This window comes from Populus trichocarpa, chromosome 2, assembly GCF_000002775.5.
Source record: "Populus trichocarpa isolate Nisqually-1 chromosome 2, P.trichocarpa_v4.1, whole genome shotgun sequence".
NCBI classification, from domain to species: domain Eukaryota; kingdom Viridiplantae; phylum Streptophyta; class Magnoliopsida; order Malpighiales; family Salicaceae; genus Populus; species Populus trichocarpa.
In genome coordinates, this window is record NC_037286.2 from 7,189,532 (window position 1) to 7,207,197 (window position 17,666).

Sequence of the window (17,666 nt, forward strand, 5' to 3'; positions counted from 1 at the left end):
GAATCCTAGTCCACATGACTGGGCTGAGCCTTTTAAGGACTAAGGTTTTGTTTGGCGAGGTCTAATTCTGTAAAGATTTTTATTATTATTATTAAGGATAATTTTGCAATTGTTTTTTAGTCCCACGTATTTTTCGACCCTTCTATATTTAATATTTAGAATTGTAAACTATATATAAGCTGTTTTTGTAGTATTAGATAAACTAGTTTTTATTTTATTTTATTATTTAAAAACAACAAAAAATAACAAAAATATTTCTTTTAAAAATACATTTAAATATTTTGATTTTTCATATGATCAAGTCTCTCAAAAACAGAAAAAATCATATGCATAAATAAAAATATTGTATGATTTATCATCTTAAAATACTAAAAATTCAAGAAAAATATTTTTGTTGATATTTTTGTATATATTTTTGGATTTAATAACTAGTTTATTAGTTGTAAGAACTTGGCTTATATTTCAAAAACATCAAAAATTTATTTTGTTTTTTTAATATCCGAGATTATAAACTTACACGTAAGATGTATTCTTGATATTAAAAAAGCAGTTACTTTATTTTTATATTTTCGTGAGTGTTAGAATGGTTAAATTTGATCTATAAAGCTATGGTCCACTAAACTCCATCTTTTTTTTTATTGATAAGAAACAAGAATATTTTATTTTTCCACACATCACCAAAAAATCCAAATTTGAGAAGATGATCGTTAAGCCGCCACACATGTGCGACAATCACATTTAATTCATACCATATTCCATTTTTTTTGTATTTCTTATATTTTAACTAGACAATCATTTTTATTTAGTACATTATAAATCATTTTGGCTTCTTGGTTTCTTTCCAAACCTAATATCTAATTTACCATCATGACTCTCCATATATTTTTCAATTTAAAATATTTTTTATATTCAATCATGGCACATACAAATATTTACCCCTCCTATTATTCATGATGTCCATTTAATATTTTTATAATTATTCATGAGCTTAATTAATGATTTAAATTAACCCTTTTTGAATTCCTTTGAGTCAATTTTCATACTTAGGATATCTTTTGTTGATTTGTTTTGCGGGTCTTCTACGGTGTATTCGAGTGTACACGATGGAAGGCCATCAATAAAGTATGCGAAATTAAGGATAAAATTATTGGGAAGTGTATTGGGCAAAACTCTTAGTTATAGTTCTGAAAAAAGCTTTGATTATTTATATTTCTCGTCTTTTTTTAGCTTTGTATAGAGCAATTATTATTTCATTTCATGTTCTGAAACTAACCTCTGAGAACTCCATCAATCTGCTGGATATCCTTCTCTAAACTGATCCCAGTGAGGTGGATGGATATTAACTATTCATATCAAGTTTGGGTGAAATTTTAAAGGATAAATTTGGATTCCAGGCGAGTAATAGATATTGCTCTACTCTATCCAAAACTCCCTGCCATACCTAACTCGAAATTTATTTGAATATATAGAAAGTTCAAAGAAATTAGAGTTCTTCTCTCTTTATCACAATGCCCTCCTTTTGCTTTGGTTCTCTCGGTCTAGTACTGCTCTCTCTTATCCTGGCATTTTGTTCTCTCTGTGTTTCTCCGGCAGCAACAGCAGCCAGCGCCTCCACCGTGTTTCTCCAGCAGCAGGTAAGTGTACGTGCATGGGTTTTGTTCATTTTAGCGGTTAATTACCTAGAATTTCTTATATTGAGTATTCCCTTAAATTTATTTAACTCTTAGGGATTTGGATAATTGATACAGTTAATTGCCTTCACTGGTACAGAGCGCCTAATTAGTGATGCTGCAACGAACCAGGTTGCTACGAATCCCATTAACATCATTTTCGGTTAGTGTTCAGATTTTTATCCTGTTCGATTCTAACTAAATAATTTTCGTAGTCAAGTTTAATTGTTCTTGCTTTGGGGCATTTCTTCCTCTCTTTTTTGGGTTTTAGGCATCTATATGTTACAGATGCGAAAATGTTGATTGGGAGGAGATTGCCTCTGCAGAACGATATCCAACATTGGCCATTCAAAGTCATTGAAAGCCCACGTGACAAGCCCTTGACTGTGATCAACTACAAGGGCGAAGAGAAACAGTTTACAGCTGAAGAATTAAATATCTTCAATGGTCCTCTTAAAGATGCGTCAAATTGCCAAGGCTTAGCTTGGCACCATTGTGAAGCTTGGGGTACTCACTATCCTTGTTGTCCAGTTCAATGACCCGTCCCTAACGACAGGCCATTGTTGATGCAAGCAAGATTACCGGTCTCATGTCATGTGCATTATTAGTATAAGCCCCCTTTTGCTGCAATGGCTTACGGTCTTTTAAAGAAGGCAACTAGTGTTGGTGTGAGGTATGGGTATTTTTTTAGTGGGTGGTGGTACTTTTGATGTCTCCCTGCTGAAGAGGGTTCTTTCAGATGAAAGCCATTGTTATCAATCAAAATTACCTTTGCAAATTAACATTGCTGATTATTGAGACTTTCATTTCATATGTATTTTATTTCAGGTTTTTTTAAAAAAAAATGAGTAAATCGTGTGTTTGAGTAATTGATGTTTAAATTCCGATCAAATCGAGTTTAGGTGTTCAAAATCTATACTTGTTTTGAATAATAAAGATTGATTAATCAGTTTTTCAACAAGCATTATCAACTTACAAGTCTTTTACATGTGAAAGGTAACAGAGAATGAAATAAGCTGCAGGGCAGCTTGAAGTATTGATGCTGCAGGCAATTATGATAATTGATAGTTTATAAAAGCCTCAAAAAGACAATCTCAGCAAGCAATAAAGCGTAGAGACAAGATCTTAAGTCGCTATGTTTCAATGGAAGGAACAAGGGAAAAATAAAAGATTGTTTCTTTGTATATAATAACAGCAAGAGTCCTATAAAAAACAGTAGTGTAGCTGTGGTCTAAATATGGGAGAGTGAACTGGATCTTCAAGGTAATTGGATGGCTGAAAATCGTGAATGCATACAATTAAAGACTAAAAAAAAAAAAAAAAGACTATCAGAGTTTCATCAAGAAAATCATGAGATGTGCCAACAATCTTTGTTAGAGCTGAAGCGATCGAGGGTGATAAAGACCACATAACGTAAAACATTTTATGATTCATGTAGCATCATCCCGAGGCGGCCAAGGGAGCTGCACGGTAACTGCAGAATATAATAATATTATCCCTAGAATCTAATAGCTAGAAATTAAAAAGCTTAGTGGATGTTCTTAATAAACATTTTTTCTGTTTTTCATGCGTGTATATACTTGATGCTATATGAATTTCAAAATCACCAAAAAGCTTTGACTAAAAAGCTGCTTGGGCAACGTTTTAGATTCTTTTTTGTATCTTAACCACTTCAAAATTATTTACGATTAAAGTTTCCAGGTTGAAACCGGAAGAAAGATAGGCAGAAGGGTATTTTACAAATCAGCGACAGCGTGCTCTGTTTACATTTCTACGGGGTAATGGTATACGGTAGTGTTGAAGATATTTTGATAAGCCAATCAGGTTTGGGAAAGCGGTTATAATCGTATTTTTTTAAAAAAATATTTGTTAAAAATATTTTTTTAAAAAAATATTTGTTAAAAATATTTTTTTTTATTTTTAGATAGTTTTGATATGCTGATTTCAAAAATAATTTTAAAAAAATAAAAAATATCATTTTAAAACATTTCTAAACGAAAAACACTTTGAACCGCTACCATAATCTTAAATAGACCCTTAAATTTCATGAGTCCAAAAATCCTTAGAAATGAAGTTGAAATGTAGTATAATGGCTAACCTGTTGGTTAGTAGTTGATAGCAAGTGGTACTTCATAAGTCAAGATAGCTAATATTTGATACTTATAAAAGGTCTAATTTGATAAATATATATATTGATGAAAACAGTCAAGTTGTCATTAAATTCATGTGTGCTTTCTATCATACAGTGATTCTAGAAGTTTTGTTATGAAACTTTTTATTTATCCATATCATTAATTTATTGATTTATATTATTTATCTCTCTGATTTTATTTCAATCACTCATTAATTATAATATTGTTGACTTATTTTATCAGATTTTAATACAATTTAATTTCTTAACTGGAATTGTTAATATATAATTAATTAAAAAATTTATTTATAATTTTAACATTCAAGTTTACAATATAAATTTATATTATATTTTTCTTGTTCTATAAAAAAAATATTATTGACAACCTCTCTGTCAGATTTGTATAATGCTAAATTGAATCAACTCCTCTAAATTATTGGTCGTTCTTGGATAATTTTTTTTTTTACCAGCAGTTCTTAACAAATTATTTGATGTGATTAGTCACCCATCAATTAAAGTAAAAATGATTGCTGACACGTGTTATATTTAACGCATTAACTTTTTAACCCATTGCTGACACATGTCACACAACCTTTGGTTGTTGTTAATTTGAGTTAATAGATGCATTAAATCAAATTAAACAATTCGTAGTCTACTCTTGGTTTCCAAAACTTATCTAATTGCTAGCCAATAATATGTTAGCATGGCACTTAATGCTTGAAGGCAAAGGAACTATGGAACGGGAGGGAACCGGCGGAAGCAAGAAACGTATCACATTTGAGGCTGGTTTATTCGTCAACAGAGTATACATGCAAATAATTTTACTTGGAAAATAATAAGCTGTCACCAATATTGATGGCAAGATGAAAAAGAAAGGGGCTTTTCTAGATCATTTATTAAAAGAAATCGAAATTTGCTTTAGCAAATATGTGGACAACTACAGCCATGGACCGTCAACTAATTATAGGAGACAGGAGGAATCGGGGATGGCTGGAAAATCAAGTCAAAGATGTTGCAGATAAACACTAGCTAGCCTTATCTCCACGCTAATTAAGATATGTGTTTAGATTCCGGATATTCTTGTAGCTTTAAGCTAGCAAAGATGTCACTGCGCACTCGTGCAGCTATAAAATTAAGAAGCATGGAGCACTAATTAACTTAATTATTAGCTAATAATGTCTGCTCGTATGAAACAAGGCAGATGCGATGCAGCCAGTGAAGAAATTAGCCATCGAACACGCTATATTGCGTTTATCGGGAATGTAGGGCATTGTAACTGGACGCATTGACAAACTTATCTGCATTAATCTATGAATGTATGGCATTGAGATGCAGGCATCTCTGCAATTAATTAACAAATCAGTGCCTCGTGAGTGCTAGCTTATAGATAATGGTTAGTTTATTCACAAAGCAGCTAAGCTCGTGAATTTAGGTTTTAGATATGCTGACGATGGCTATTTTATATGCGTTGTAAATGTTAATTAAGTTCCATGATCGGTCCAGTACACTGTACGCCATGTATGCATTCTTTAAGCCCAAAACGGGTCATCTTTAATGCTGTTGTTTGGAAACAGGGTTAATATTGTTTGGTTCAGTGCCCCCACCCCTCAAAAATAAAAAATAAAAAAATCTTCAGTACAATTTACTATAGTAAATTTCATAAACTGATCGAATACATTCTTACAAGGAAAAAGCTAGGTGTTACGAATTCGTGACATCATGAATAATGAATATTTAATGATTGCCCATGAACTTTAAAAAATTCACATTATGATTGTGTCGCTAGATTACTTTGTTAGAAAGTCTAGTGTGAATAAATAATTAAACATGTTATCTGATGATGATGATGTTATAAAATTCAATATCCTCATTAATAATTTTGTTTTTAGTGTTTGGATAATATATAATTATACCTATAAAATAATTATTTTTATGAAAATTTAAATATATTCAAATGATAAAGTGAGTGATTTTTAATAATAAATTGCAATAAATAAAATAATGATTTTTAAATTGTAATTAATAACATGAGTGTGTTTTTTTATGATAATTTCTCTGGTAATTAAAATATAAATACTTAGAAAATAGAAATTATGAACCTTCTACTTAGATGGTTTAAAAGATATTTATGTTGACGTGTCATTTTTTCCTAATAATATTCATGAATGATAAATATCTCTTACATAACATTAATAAAAAATAAATATCTCTTACACCATATTAACGAAGAATATATATCTTTTATAAAATATTATTATTTGATGGAAATATGGTAGATCTTTATAAGACTTTTATACACCTAAAGATGAAGAAAAATGATTATTCTTTAACTTTTAATATTTCAGGTTAAAAGCCATAAAAATAAACAAACAAATTCATATTGCCCAACATGGACATGTACCCTTTGCCAAAAAGATGATGATCAGTGTTGTGATTCTCTCCTTCTTCTAATATTGATTGATCTCTTCAAGCACCTTGTGTCTCCATGAAAAGCAAGCTATTTACTATAATATCAATATCTCAAATAGCCTCTTGCAAATTAGTCACAACCTTCAAGGGACAAAGTGGTGTATCATTTATATTTAAGTAAAATTCATCTTTCAAAATCTCATTCACAAAAAGAGTTTGGTCACTTGGTCTAGCCTCAACGTACCTCAAATACACACATCACCAAATCAACCTTCTTAATGCATCATCTTTAGAATTGATCACTTCAAAGAGATGTTCTGTTGTGGCTTTATTAACAACTCTTCCAGACCATTTTCATATCCTGATGTGAACCTTTTTTCAAAATTAACGATAACTATTCTGCAGCAAAACTGTAAAAACACTTCCCCAAACAAAGCCTATTCATTATTTCACTTTTGTATTAATTGTGTTATAATGTTATTTACTATCTGGCTGGAATTGTGATATATAATTAGTTATAAAAAATTACTTATGATTTTACTATTTTACAATCCAAGTTTCCATTGTATTTTTTGTGTGTGTCAAAAAAGTATTTTTGACAATCTCAATATGACTTACTGTTTGCTAAAGTGGACAACGTGTTGTCCACTACCTCGTAAAAAAGGGACCAAACATGCGGACTTAGACTTGAAGACCCAAATGTTTCATGCCATTTAAAGTCTAGGTATGTATGGATCAGCCCCTCCTCTCTTTTTCTTTCTTTTTTCCTTTTTATTTATCTTAGAGATTTCTATGATTGTTAAGTACATATAATTTTTTTTTTTTATATATGCATAATGTACATACATCATATTTATTTTAAATTCAAGAGAAAATTTTAAAATAATGTATTGAAGGTGTTATAAAATCATAAAAGCCATTCGAAAGATTAATTACCATTCAAAAAATAATTAAACTAAATAATTTAAAAAATAAAAGAGAGGATATTGTTAAAACAATAAAAAAATAAAAAAGTCAGGCCTGTACACCTAATTTTTTTTTTAATAGACGAATGATACATTGTTCATCCAATTTCCTTTTAAAATTTTATTAAATGACATGTCCTCTACTTAGGCAAATAACATGTTGTCAATTATCACCTTCTATGATTATTTTTTGTGATCAAAAAATCACGGTTCAAGTTTTGAGGTTTCAAAAACCTATATTTTAATTTTTTTTCTCACAAAAAAACCTAATAAAATTTTAAAAGCCTTAATAAACTCATTTTTAATTTTAAAAACACCTTATAATCACTCTAAAAACTAAAAATAAAAGTAAATTTAAATTACTGCAACTCTTGTGAATATTTATTTTAATTATGTTAAGTTTTTATAAAGTACCCATGTTAAAAAAAAAAAGACATCTTTCATAAAAAAATGCATAAATTTTGACTTTATAGATATATTTTTTCTGCATGATTTAAATTTTCAATCTCTTTCAGGTATTTGTTTTGATCACAACTGAAATAAATAAAAAAACTAGCTTAAAAATAGACTGGTTGTCTTCATCCTTCCCTATATATATTCCCCGGTTATTGGCATCCATGTTATTGTTAGCTAGCAGAACTTCTTGCAGCAAACACTTATAAAATATTTTCTTGTGTATTTATGTTTCACTTCTTACTAATATGATTAAGTTTTTTGTTTTATCCTTTAATTAGCTTTAAAAATGGATTAAGTAAAAACTAGCTTTAAAAATGGACTTGCTGTCTTCATCCCTACCTTATATTCCATAGTTTATTATATTAATGTTACTGTTAGCTACCGGAACTTCTTGTAGCGCACGCTTATAAAATATTTTCCAGTGCATCTATGTTTCATTTCTTATTATTAATTTATTATGATCAATTTCTTTTTGTTTTAGCTTTTAATTAGATTTCATTTTTTATAACTTATCAATTTATATATTTTTAAATTCATTTTTTTAAATGCAGGCATCAATTTTTTATTTTTCAATTTATTTTTGATATCAACATATTAAAATAATTTAAAAATATTAAAAAATTAATTTAAAATAAAAATAAAAAATTAATTTTTTAAAAATATTTTAAAAACGTAAAAACAAATATACTACAGCTGTAAACTAACTTTAACTTTTATACTGTGAAGAGCAAAAGAAGGTTGGCGTGCATTGCAAGCTTTGCTAGCTATGTATTAGCTTGATCCAGCTGGAATGCTGGTTCTTTATTAACAAAAATCACACCCTCTCTTGTTCACGAGCTATGTACCGTTTGAGACCGCGGACCATAAAATTAATAGCAGCAAAGCACTCATATCCACAGCCAGAGCGCGTCAACTCACGTGCTCAATCGCCTAGGATACCTGACGGGCATTCGCTGATTGCCAGCTGGAAGATAGTCAGCTGATCCCTCCACACTTCCCAATAAGAAAATTAGGGTACCACTATCTACTCCTTTCCACAGCTTCCAGCCTGTCACTTTAACACACACCCGTTTCCCTTCCATCCTTACCAGAGAGGGGTAATTTGGTCAGTGAATAAAAATGAAAACTGTGCCTAAGCTGTATTCTTTTTTGTCGTGGTTTTAATAGTTACGCGAGTTACATCATGCTTGGCTCTCACGCTCCACATTCCGGTTTATGCTATTGGAGCGTGCAAGGCAAATGCTTGTCAAATGAAGGTGGGGATGGCGGGTCTTGTTCCTTCGTTTTGAATTAAGAAACGCGCTTCATTGCACCGTTGAGTCTCTTTTAGCTTACTGGCCAGTAGCCAACAAGTAACTCGAAAATGGCAAAACCCATCTCCAACTTTATTGTCTCTTTCTGAGCAATTTCTCTTACACACACTTGTGTGCTTTTTATTTTTTATTTCTTTTTTTTACTTTAATTAAACACAAGTGGAAGAACCCCACTTACTGGACCTATATAAACACCCTCCTACTCCAACACAATCCCCACACCAAACAGATCAAACACGAGTATATCTTAGCTCACTCTTCTAATCCTTATCTAGTAGTCTCCTCCAAAAAGATAAAAAAATACATGGCTTCTTTACACTTCCAGTTCGCTTTGAAATCGCTCCTTCTAGTCTGTCTTTTTCATGTCTCTTTTGCTGCTAGGAAGCTTAATGAGCTAGTGCAAGATCAACCTCAACTCTTGCGATACCACGATGGGGCTCTTCTTTATGGTAAAATCTCAGTCAATCTCATTTGGTATGGCAAGTTCAAGCCATCCCAAAGAGCTATTATCTCTGATTTTGTCACCTCACTGTCAGTTTCACCATCATCGCTCAAAGACAGCCAACCTTCGGTAGCCAAGTGGTGGGAAACCACAGAAAAATACTACCATCTCACTTCAAAGAAAAACACCCTTTCCCTAACTCTAGGCACACAAATTCTCGATGCAAAATATTCGCTTGGAAAATCACTCACAGACAAACAGATCGTAGAGTTGGCCTCGAAGGGTGACCAAAAAGATGCTGTTAACATTGTACTCACATCTTCTGATGTTACAGTTGAAGGGTTTTGCTTAAATAGATGCGGCACTCATGGGTCTGCCTTGGGATCTAAAAGTGGCAACATTAAGGGCAAGAACTACAGGTTTGCTTACATTTGGGTTGGTAACTCAGAGACTCAATGTCCAGGTTACTGTGCCTGGCCATTCCACCAACCGATCTATGGACCACAAAACCCACCATTGGTCGCACCCAACAATGATGTGGGTCTAGACGGTATGGTTATCAATTTGGCAAGCCTTATGGCTGGCACTGCAACAAATCCCTTTGGAAATGGTTACTACCAGGGTCCTAAGGAGGCACCACTAGAGGCTGCATCAGCTTGCCCTGGCGTTTATGGCAAGGGGGCTTATCCTGGTTATGCTGGTAGCTTGTTGGTCGATTCTACTACTGGTGCCAGCTATAATGCACATGGCAGTAATGGAAGGAAATACCTGCTCCCTGCTTTGTACGATCCTTCAACATCAACTTGTTCTACTTTGGTCTGAAAATGCGAGGGCAGTGAAAGTAGGATCACCAGGGGATCAGTAGAAAATTATGCATACGCTATAAATAGTGTGAGACTTTGTAATTCATTTATTTGTTGAATTTTTTGGCTTGTGCGGATCGATAATAGAAAAGCAAATCACTCCGGTTTGCGTTTTCATTTGAAAAGATTCCTTGTCAGCTGCTGACATATATTTTGCACCTCTTGCTTTGTTTACGGGCTTTCAGATTTCACGATCACGCTCCAAATTTTGTGAATGTGGGTGTCTTCCTAGCATCGTTGTGTGGCGTTCCAGATTTCGATATCATCACGCATATTTATTATTGTCTGCCCTCCCTCCATCCTTTTCAATTTGGGTCTGGGAAAATTAATAAACACAACTCATCTTATAAACAAGGGATAGTTTGGTTGCCACTTTCCAATTCTTCCGGGGCTGGCTTTATAGAGAAGTTCGGGCTGTATGAAGAACGGCCTTGTTATAAATGAATGTAGAACGATATTTCTGCCAATATATTCCCAAACAAAAAATGTTATCAATCAGTACATTAAATTCTCAAGCAGGAATTGATGCGATGCCTGCCAATATATTCCCATAACAATTTCCTGCTTGCCAGCCAACCTCTTAGTTAAAGCAACCAAACCTGGTTAGATGGTAAACAAAGAGAATAGTGAATAGATATGGTGAATTTAAGGGAGTACATAGTAATCTAGTACACACGTCTCCTTGAGAAACTAATAATTTATTTCGTCCAGTTCAAAAATCTCATATCCAATCCGTTGCTTTCAAGTTTGTTTTGCATATGATCATATTATCGATTTATGGTTTTCAAAACTAGTCGGATTAAATCATTTATTAATAGAAAACACGGAAAACATGGAGACTAGCTCATATATAATATTTTTTATTTAAAAACATATTAAAATAATATTTTTAATTAAAACGTTCCATTTCTTAACCTAAAACAATGACACACATGGTTTTTAATTTCTTTAAACATCTTTAATTTGAACCCAAGGAAAAAAGATATTCACTGTCCTTTGGGATTAATGTGAATTTTCAGCGCTCGAACTGAAAAAAAAAAATTGTTTCAAGAAACTATTGTTCAAGCGGAAATGGACATGTAAAATGCATGTAGGACAACAATTAGGATACGATGTGGGGTTTGAAATGACCCGTCTTTACGCGAGCCATTGCTTTTTTCGGGCAAAAAGGAATTGGACAAGCGTTTCATCGAATCTAACGAACCAAACCATATGCAAATGAAACCACATGTCGTCGTGTTTATCTACCATCACTCCCAGCTGTTCTCATTTTATTAGTGCGTTGTCCTAATTTGTGGCTTTTGGACGCATGCCCGTTGGTCTCGGTGCCAATCATTTTTTTTACCAATCTCCACTACGGTGACTTTCTTCTTTTTTGTTTTTCTTAACCACTCCCCTCTCTCTTCATTTCTATCCACAATCACAGCTAAATTATAATCAAAACACAACCCTAACATCGGTTTTTCTTTTCTTTTTTTAACAAATAATACATGAAATGGATCGGAGATACTCAAATTAATCTCTCCTTGACCATCAATATAGTCAATTAGCACAATTAATCAGTTAGGAATTAGATTAAGACGCCATTCAAAAATTATCTTATATAAACTCACTGCCATTTTCCCATCATAATCCAATTACATAGATGCATATAATCCAAGAGAAAATGAAACAAAAAAAATAACACTTAAAATAATCTAGTCCTGTATTGCACCCACCACCACTAACAAGACACTCATTGTTCGCATTCATCTTTTGTTTTAATAATTTACCAACATGATGATGATATATGAGAAAGGTGGACATGTAACAACTAGTCCATGGATGACTTTGGAGACATGCCCTCTATTTTATCATTCAGTATTATATTTTGTTTGAGAACTGTGGTTGATATTTTTTTTGGTTAGTTTTATATACTATACTGGTTTTGTGGATTTTTTTTTTAATTTTAATATTTAATATTTAATTTGTTATAAATGGGGCTTCATAATTTTTTTATTTGCTTTTTATAAATTCAGTTCAATATCAATATCATGACTCAAATCATGGTTTAATAGGTTAATTTAGTTAATTCTAGTCATTTTTTTATTGCTTTTTCTAATTGAATTTTTTTTCGATTTTATTCTTCAACATTGGATTGGTGGAGAATTGAGTTTCATAATTTTTTTCAATTTGCATTCTAAAGAGTTATTTTGATCTCATGACTTAGATTGCGAGTTTGCCAAGTTAACATGAGTTGATTCTGATTATTTTATTATTATTTTTTAATTAATTTTTTTTTCAATTTCACCCTCCAACAACCCAATTTTTTTTTTAGTATTTTTTAATTTCATCCTTCATTATTAGGTTGTTTAAAAATTGAGTTTTATATTTTTTTCCCTTAATTTTTTATATATGAAGTTATCCTAGTTTCATGAATTTAGTTTCTATTTCTCTCAGTTTCAACCTTCAACATCGGATATGTTGGAAATGGAGCTTCATGACTATTTTTTTATGAAGTTATCTTGGTCTTGTGATACAAATCGTATGTTTAACAGGTTAGCTCAGACTGACTTCGATTGTTTTTTTTTTAATTGATTTTTTTTATTCAATTTCATCTTTCAACATTAAATTGCTTGGGAGTTGGGCATCATAATTTCAACATGATGATGATATATAAGAACAGGTAGACGCGTAACAACTAGTCCATGGATGACTTTTTAAGACATGCCCTTCATTTTATTATTCCATATTATGTTTTGTTTGAGAATAGTGGCTGATATATATTTTTTAGCTTATGTTTCTTGATTTTAATATTCAATATTAAATCTGTAAATGAGATTTTGTAAATTTTTTTATTTGTTTTTATAAATTTAGTTCAATATCGTAACTCAGATCGTGGTTTAATAGGTTAATCCAGATTGAGTCAAATAATTTCTTATTGCTTTTTCTAATTAATTTTTTTTCGATTTTATTCTTCAATTTGAATTGGTTGAGAATTGAGCTTCATAATTTTTTTAAATTTGCATTCTAAAGAGTTATTTTGATCTCATGACTCGGCTTGCGGGTTTGGCAAGTTAACATGGGTTGATTCGGATCATTTTTTGTTATTTTTCAATTGATTTTTTTTCAATTTCACCCTCCAACAACCTAATTCTCTTTTTTTATCTAGTATTTTTTAATTTTATCATTCAATATTAGGTTGTTTGAGAATTGAGTTTCATTTTTTTTTCTCAAATTGTTTTCTATGAAGTTATCCTAGTTTCATGAATTTAGTGGATATGCTGGAAATAGAGCTTCATGAATTTTTTATTTTTTTTTATAAAGTTATCTTGGTTTCATGATACAAGTCGCGGATTTAACAGGTTAACTCATATTGACTTAGATTGGTTTTTTTTTTCTGTCTTTTTTAAATTGATTTTTTTTCAATTTCATCATTTAATATTGAGTTGCTAGAGAATTGGACATCATAATTTGTTTACATTTACTTTCTATGAATTTATCATGATCTTATGACCAAAATTACGAGTTTAGTAGGTTAACATGAGATTTCTCAGTTTATTTTTTTAATTGATTTCTTTTTAATTTAGCCAGTGTAGCCACACGCATAAAATACTACTTATTGGAATAGTGTTTTGCAAGTTTTTTTAGTTTTTTTTTCAATATCACCTTTTAACAATCCAATCTTATTCTTCTTTTATTTAGGTTTTTTATTTTTATTTTACCATTCAATATTAATATTAGATTTTTTTTGAAATTGTAATTCATAATTTTTTATTTTCTTTTTGTTTGATTATATACCAGTCTCATGTGTTTTTTTTATCTTGATTTCAACCATCAACATTAGACATGTTGAAAGTGGGGCTTCATGATTTTTTTTATTTGCTTTCTATGAGTTTATCTTAATATCATGATCCAAGTCGCGAGTTTAACAAGTTAACCCAAGTTTTCCCATATCATTTTTCTATGATGCCTTGTTTAATTGATTTTTTTTATTTCATCTTTCAATATTGGGTTAGTTGAGAATTGAGTTTCATATTTTTTTTATAGAGTTATCCTGATCTCATGACCCGAATTGCGAGTTTAGCAAGTTAACCCGGTTGATTTTTTTATCATTTTTTAATTGATTTTTTTTTTCAATTTAACCCTCCAACAACCCAATCTTTTTTTATTCAGTTTTTTTTTTCAATTTAATCCTTCAATATTAGGTTGTTTGAGAATTGAAATTTGTAATTTTTTTTCAAATTTCTTTTAATGGAGTTATCTTAGTCTCATGGAATTAGTTTTTTTTCCTTGATTTCATCATCCAACATTAGATATGTTGAGAATGGTGTTTTATAATTTTTTTTATTTTCTTTGTATGAAGTTATCATGGTCTTGTCACCCAGGTCGTAAGTTTAACTGGGTAGCACAAGTTGACTTAGATTGTTTTTATTTTATTTTTTTATTTTTATTTTATCCTTTAACACTAGGTTGGAAATTGAGCATAATTTTTTTTGTTTGTTTTTCATGGGTTGTCCCGATCTAATGACTTGTGTTGCAGGTTTAACAGATTAACTCGGAATGACTTAGGTTGTTTTGTTTGTCCCTTTATATTTTTTGTATTTTATCCCTTAACATTGAGTTAATTAAAAATTAATTTTCATGATTTATCTTACTTTAATTTTTATAAGTTTATCATAATATCATGATCTAAATTATAAATTTAAGAGTTTAAGAATCAATTAAATATATCACTATTTTAATATTTTTTTTAAATATCATATAATACATTATCGAATTAATATTTTTTAAAATCATATAATATACATTATATTTTGAATTCATAGTTAATCTTTTTAGTATAAAACATATTAACAGTAATTGAAAATTTTCACATTAATAAAAGTGACAGTGCAGCGCGGACCGTCATCTAGTCTAAAAAAGCTACGTTGGAGGACGCGCTATTCTTCAGCAGAGTTGTTCCCCGATTAACTGGAATACATTTTGTCCCTTTCGATCTCTTGTGGCTTGACCTTCTGTCCTATTATCTGGCTGCCAAACTACTGTTATTCAGTTGTCTTCTGGCATATTTCAATTCTCTCAACTACCAACTCAACTAGCCATCAATTGCCTTTTTTCGAAACGCTTTCTCGCAGTTTCCAGCCTTCTCTTGGCACTATAAATATCCTCCTCACTCACTCCAAACTGCAGTAACTTTCTCTGCTTCTTTCTTCCAATTAAAAGAATCTAAACACATTTTAGAGATTCGATTTGTATTTGTCAAATTGAATAATGGTTCTTCTGTTTCATTCAGTCTTGTTCTTCTCCTCCAAGTTGCTTTTTTGGTCTCAGCAGCTAGGAAGCTTGCCGAGTCAGACCAAACTGATCAACAACCGCTTCCGTTTCGATACCACAATGGCCCCCTTCTAACCGGAAATATCTCTATCAACTTGATCTGGTACGGCAAGTTTAAGCCTTCTCAACGTGCAATTGTTACAGATTTTACTGGAAATATCTCAATCAACTTTCTGTAAATGGTGGAAAAGGTACCGAGAAATACTACAAAACCATCAAGTCCGAAAAGTCCCCCTCTCCCGTCCTCTCTCTGCGAACACAGTTCTTGGACGAGGGTTATTCCTTGAGCAAATCCCTCTCTAGCAAGCAAATCGTACAATTAGCATTAAAAGGTTGCCAAAGGGACGCAGTCAATGTTATTTTGACAGCATCTGATGTTGCAGTTGAGGGTTTTTGCTCTGGTAAGTGTGGCACTCATGGGTCCTCTTTAAGTGCTCAAAAAATCAATGGCAAAAGCACCAAATTTGCTTAGATTTGGGTTGGTAATTCAGAGACTCGATGCCCAGGTCAATGCGCATGGCCACTCTACCAACCAATTTATGGGCCACAAAGCCCACTTTTGGTTGCACCAAACAACGACGTGGGTTTGGACGGTATGATTATAAAAATGGCTACTACCAAGGTCCCAAAGAAGCACCACTGGACGCTGCATCAGGCTGTCCTGGGGTTTATGGCAAAGGATCCTATCCAGGTTATGCTGGGGATCTTTTGATAGACTCGGCAACTGGTGCTAGCTATAATGCACATGGTGTCAATGGCAGGAAATACTTGCTTCCTGCTTTGTTTGACCCTTCAACATCGACTGGTGCTTCTTTGGTGTGATTAAAAGATCGTTTGACGTGATTGCACGTTAGTACAGAAATTATGCAGAAGAAATTCTTTAGTTCTGTGTGTGTGTATATATATATATTATTGATTACATATGTCATCAAACGATGAATATATGCAGAAATTTTATTTACTTTGTGTTATAAATTGTTGGGAAATATTTAACCATACTATAAATAACCATTGTTGAGCACCCAAAAAATCTCACTTTGGTTACATTATTAACAACTTACAGAATTAAAATAATAGCACGAGCATTAAATTTATTAGAAAATTATTAGAATTATCAGAGAGTTTCTAGTGTCAAAGAATCAAGGATATTGTTCTGAATACTCGATTAAAAGCACGTTATAAAATCTCTCCAAATTATATATGAAAAAACATGAGATTATTTCCTCTCTTTTTTCATCCCATAATATAATTGGATTGGGCTCGCCTTGGACATTAATTTTTTATCCAAGCAAATAAGCAATTGATCAAATTCAACACAACTAGTTGCTATTTATTTGTTCACTTGTTGCATGGTGGCTTTCGATTAAAATTTGAAAGTGTAATGATGGTGTGCAAAAAATGACACTATTTTATGTGGCGGAGTCCTCGAAAGTTCACAAAATAAAACCAAATATCCATAGCTTATCTATATGCATGAAATTCAATACCCATATATATATATATATCGTGATTAGATTTTGGAGATTTTTTTATATATATAAACCTTTGGCTTTAAGATACGAACTTGTCACACATCCATGAATGTAACGAATTAATCATTTCATCAAAAGAAATACCATAAAATTCTAGATGATCATTAAAATTCAAGAGGTTATGTTGAAAACTAATACAACATCAAACAAACGTGTCTCGAAAGTTTTCAATCGATATCATGGAACCTTATATTTAGACAACAACAAAAAAATAAAAACCGAGAGATTAAAAAAGGTTGAATATCTCTCTTGATCATGCAATGTAGTTCCTGATGTTTGGAGGGGGAAAAAAAGAGACTCAATACCTGTTTATTTTTTAAAAAATTAAGTCCTCATTGCTTTAATTTTTTTAATTTAATTTATTTTTTTTCAAATTAAAAATCAACCAAGAGTTGGTTTTTTTGTCCTACACCGCCGCAAGTAGCTAAAACAAAGTTAAACTAAACAAATAATCAATTACGATTTCAAGTTAATCAAATGCAAAAAACCAAATTAAAAAAAACAGGAAAATAAAACGAAAAAAAAAATTGTGCTAATGTGCATTTCCTCACACAGCAGAGTAAAAGGTT

The 17,666-nt window shown here is 31.5% G+C and overlaps 1 protein-coding gene and 1 pseudogene across 1 annotated transcript; both read left to right on the top strand.

The window, feature by feature from the left end:
• The first annotated feature begins 9,149 nt into the window (after nt 1–9,149).
• LOC7495164 (protein PHOSPHATE-INDUCED 1) lies at nt 9,150–10,374 on the top strand. The gene has a single exon (XM_002301026.4). The coding sequence runs from the start codon at nt 9,249–9,251 to the stop codon at nt 10,206–10,208; it is 960 nt and encodes a 319-aa protein (XP_002301062.4). The 5' UTR covers nt 9,150–9,248; the 3' UTR covers nt 10,209–10,374.
• A 1,651-nt stretch (nt 10,375–12,025) lies between these two features.
• LOC112326685 (protein PHOSPHATE-INDUCED 1-like) lies at nt 12,026–16,540 on the top strand (annotated as a pseudogene).
• Nucleotides 16,541–17,666: the final 1,126 nt, after the last annotated feature.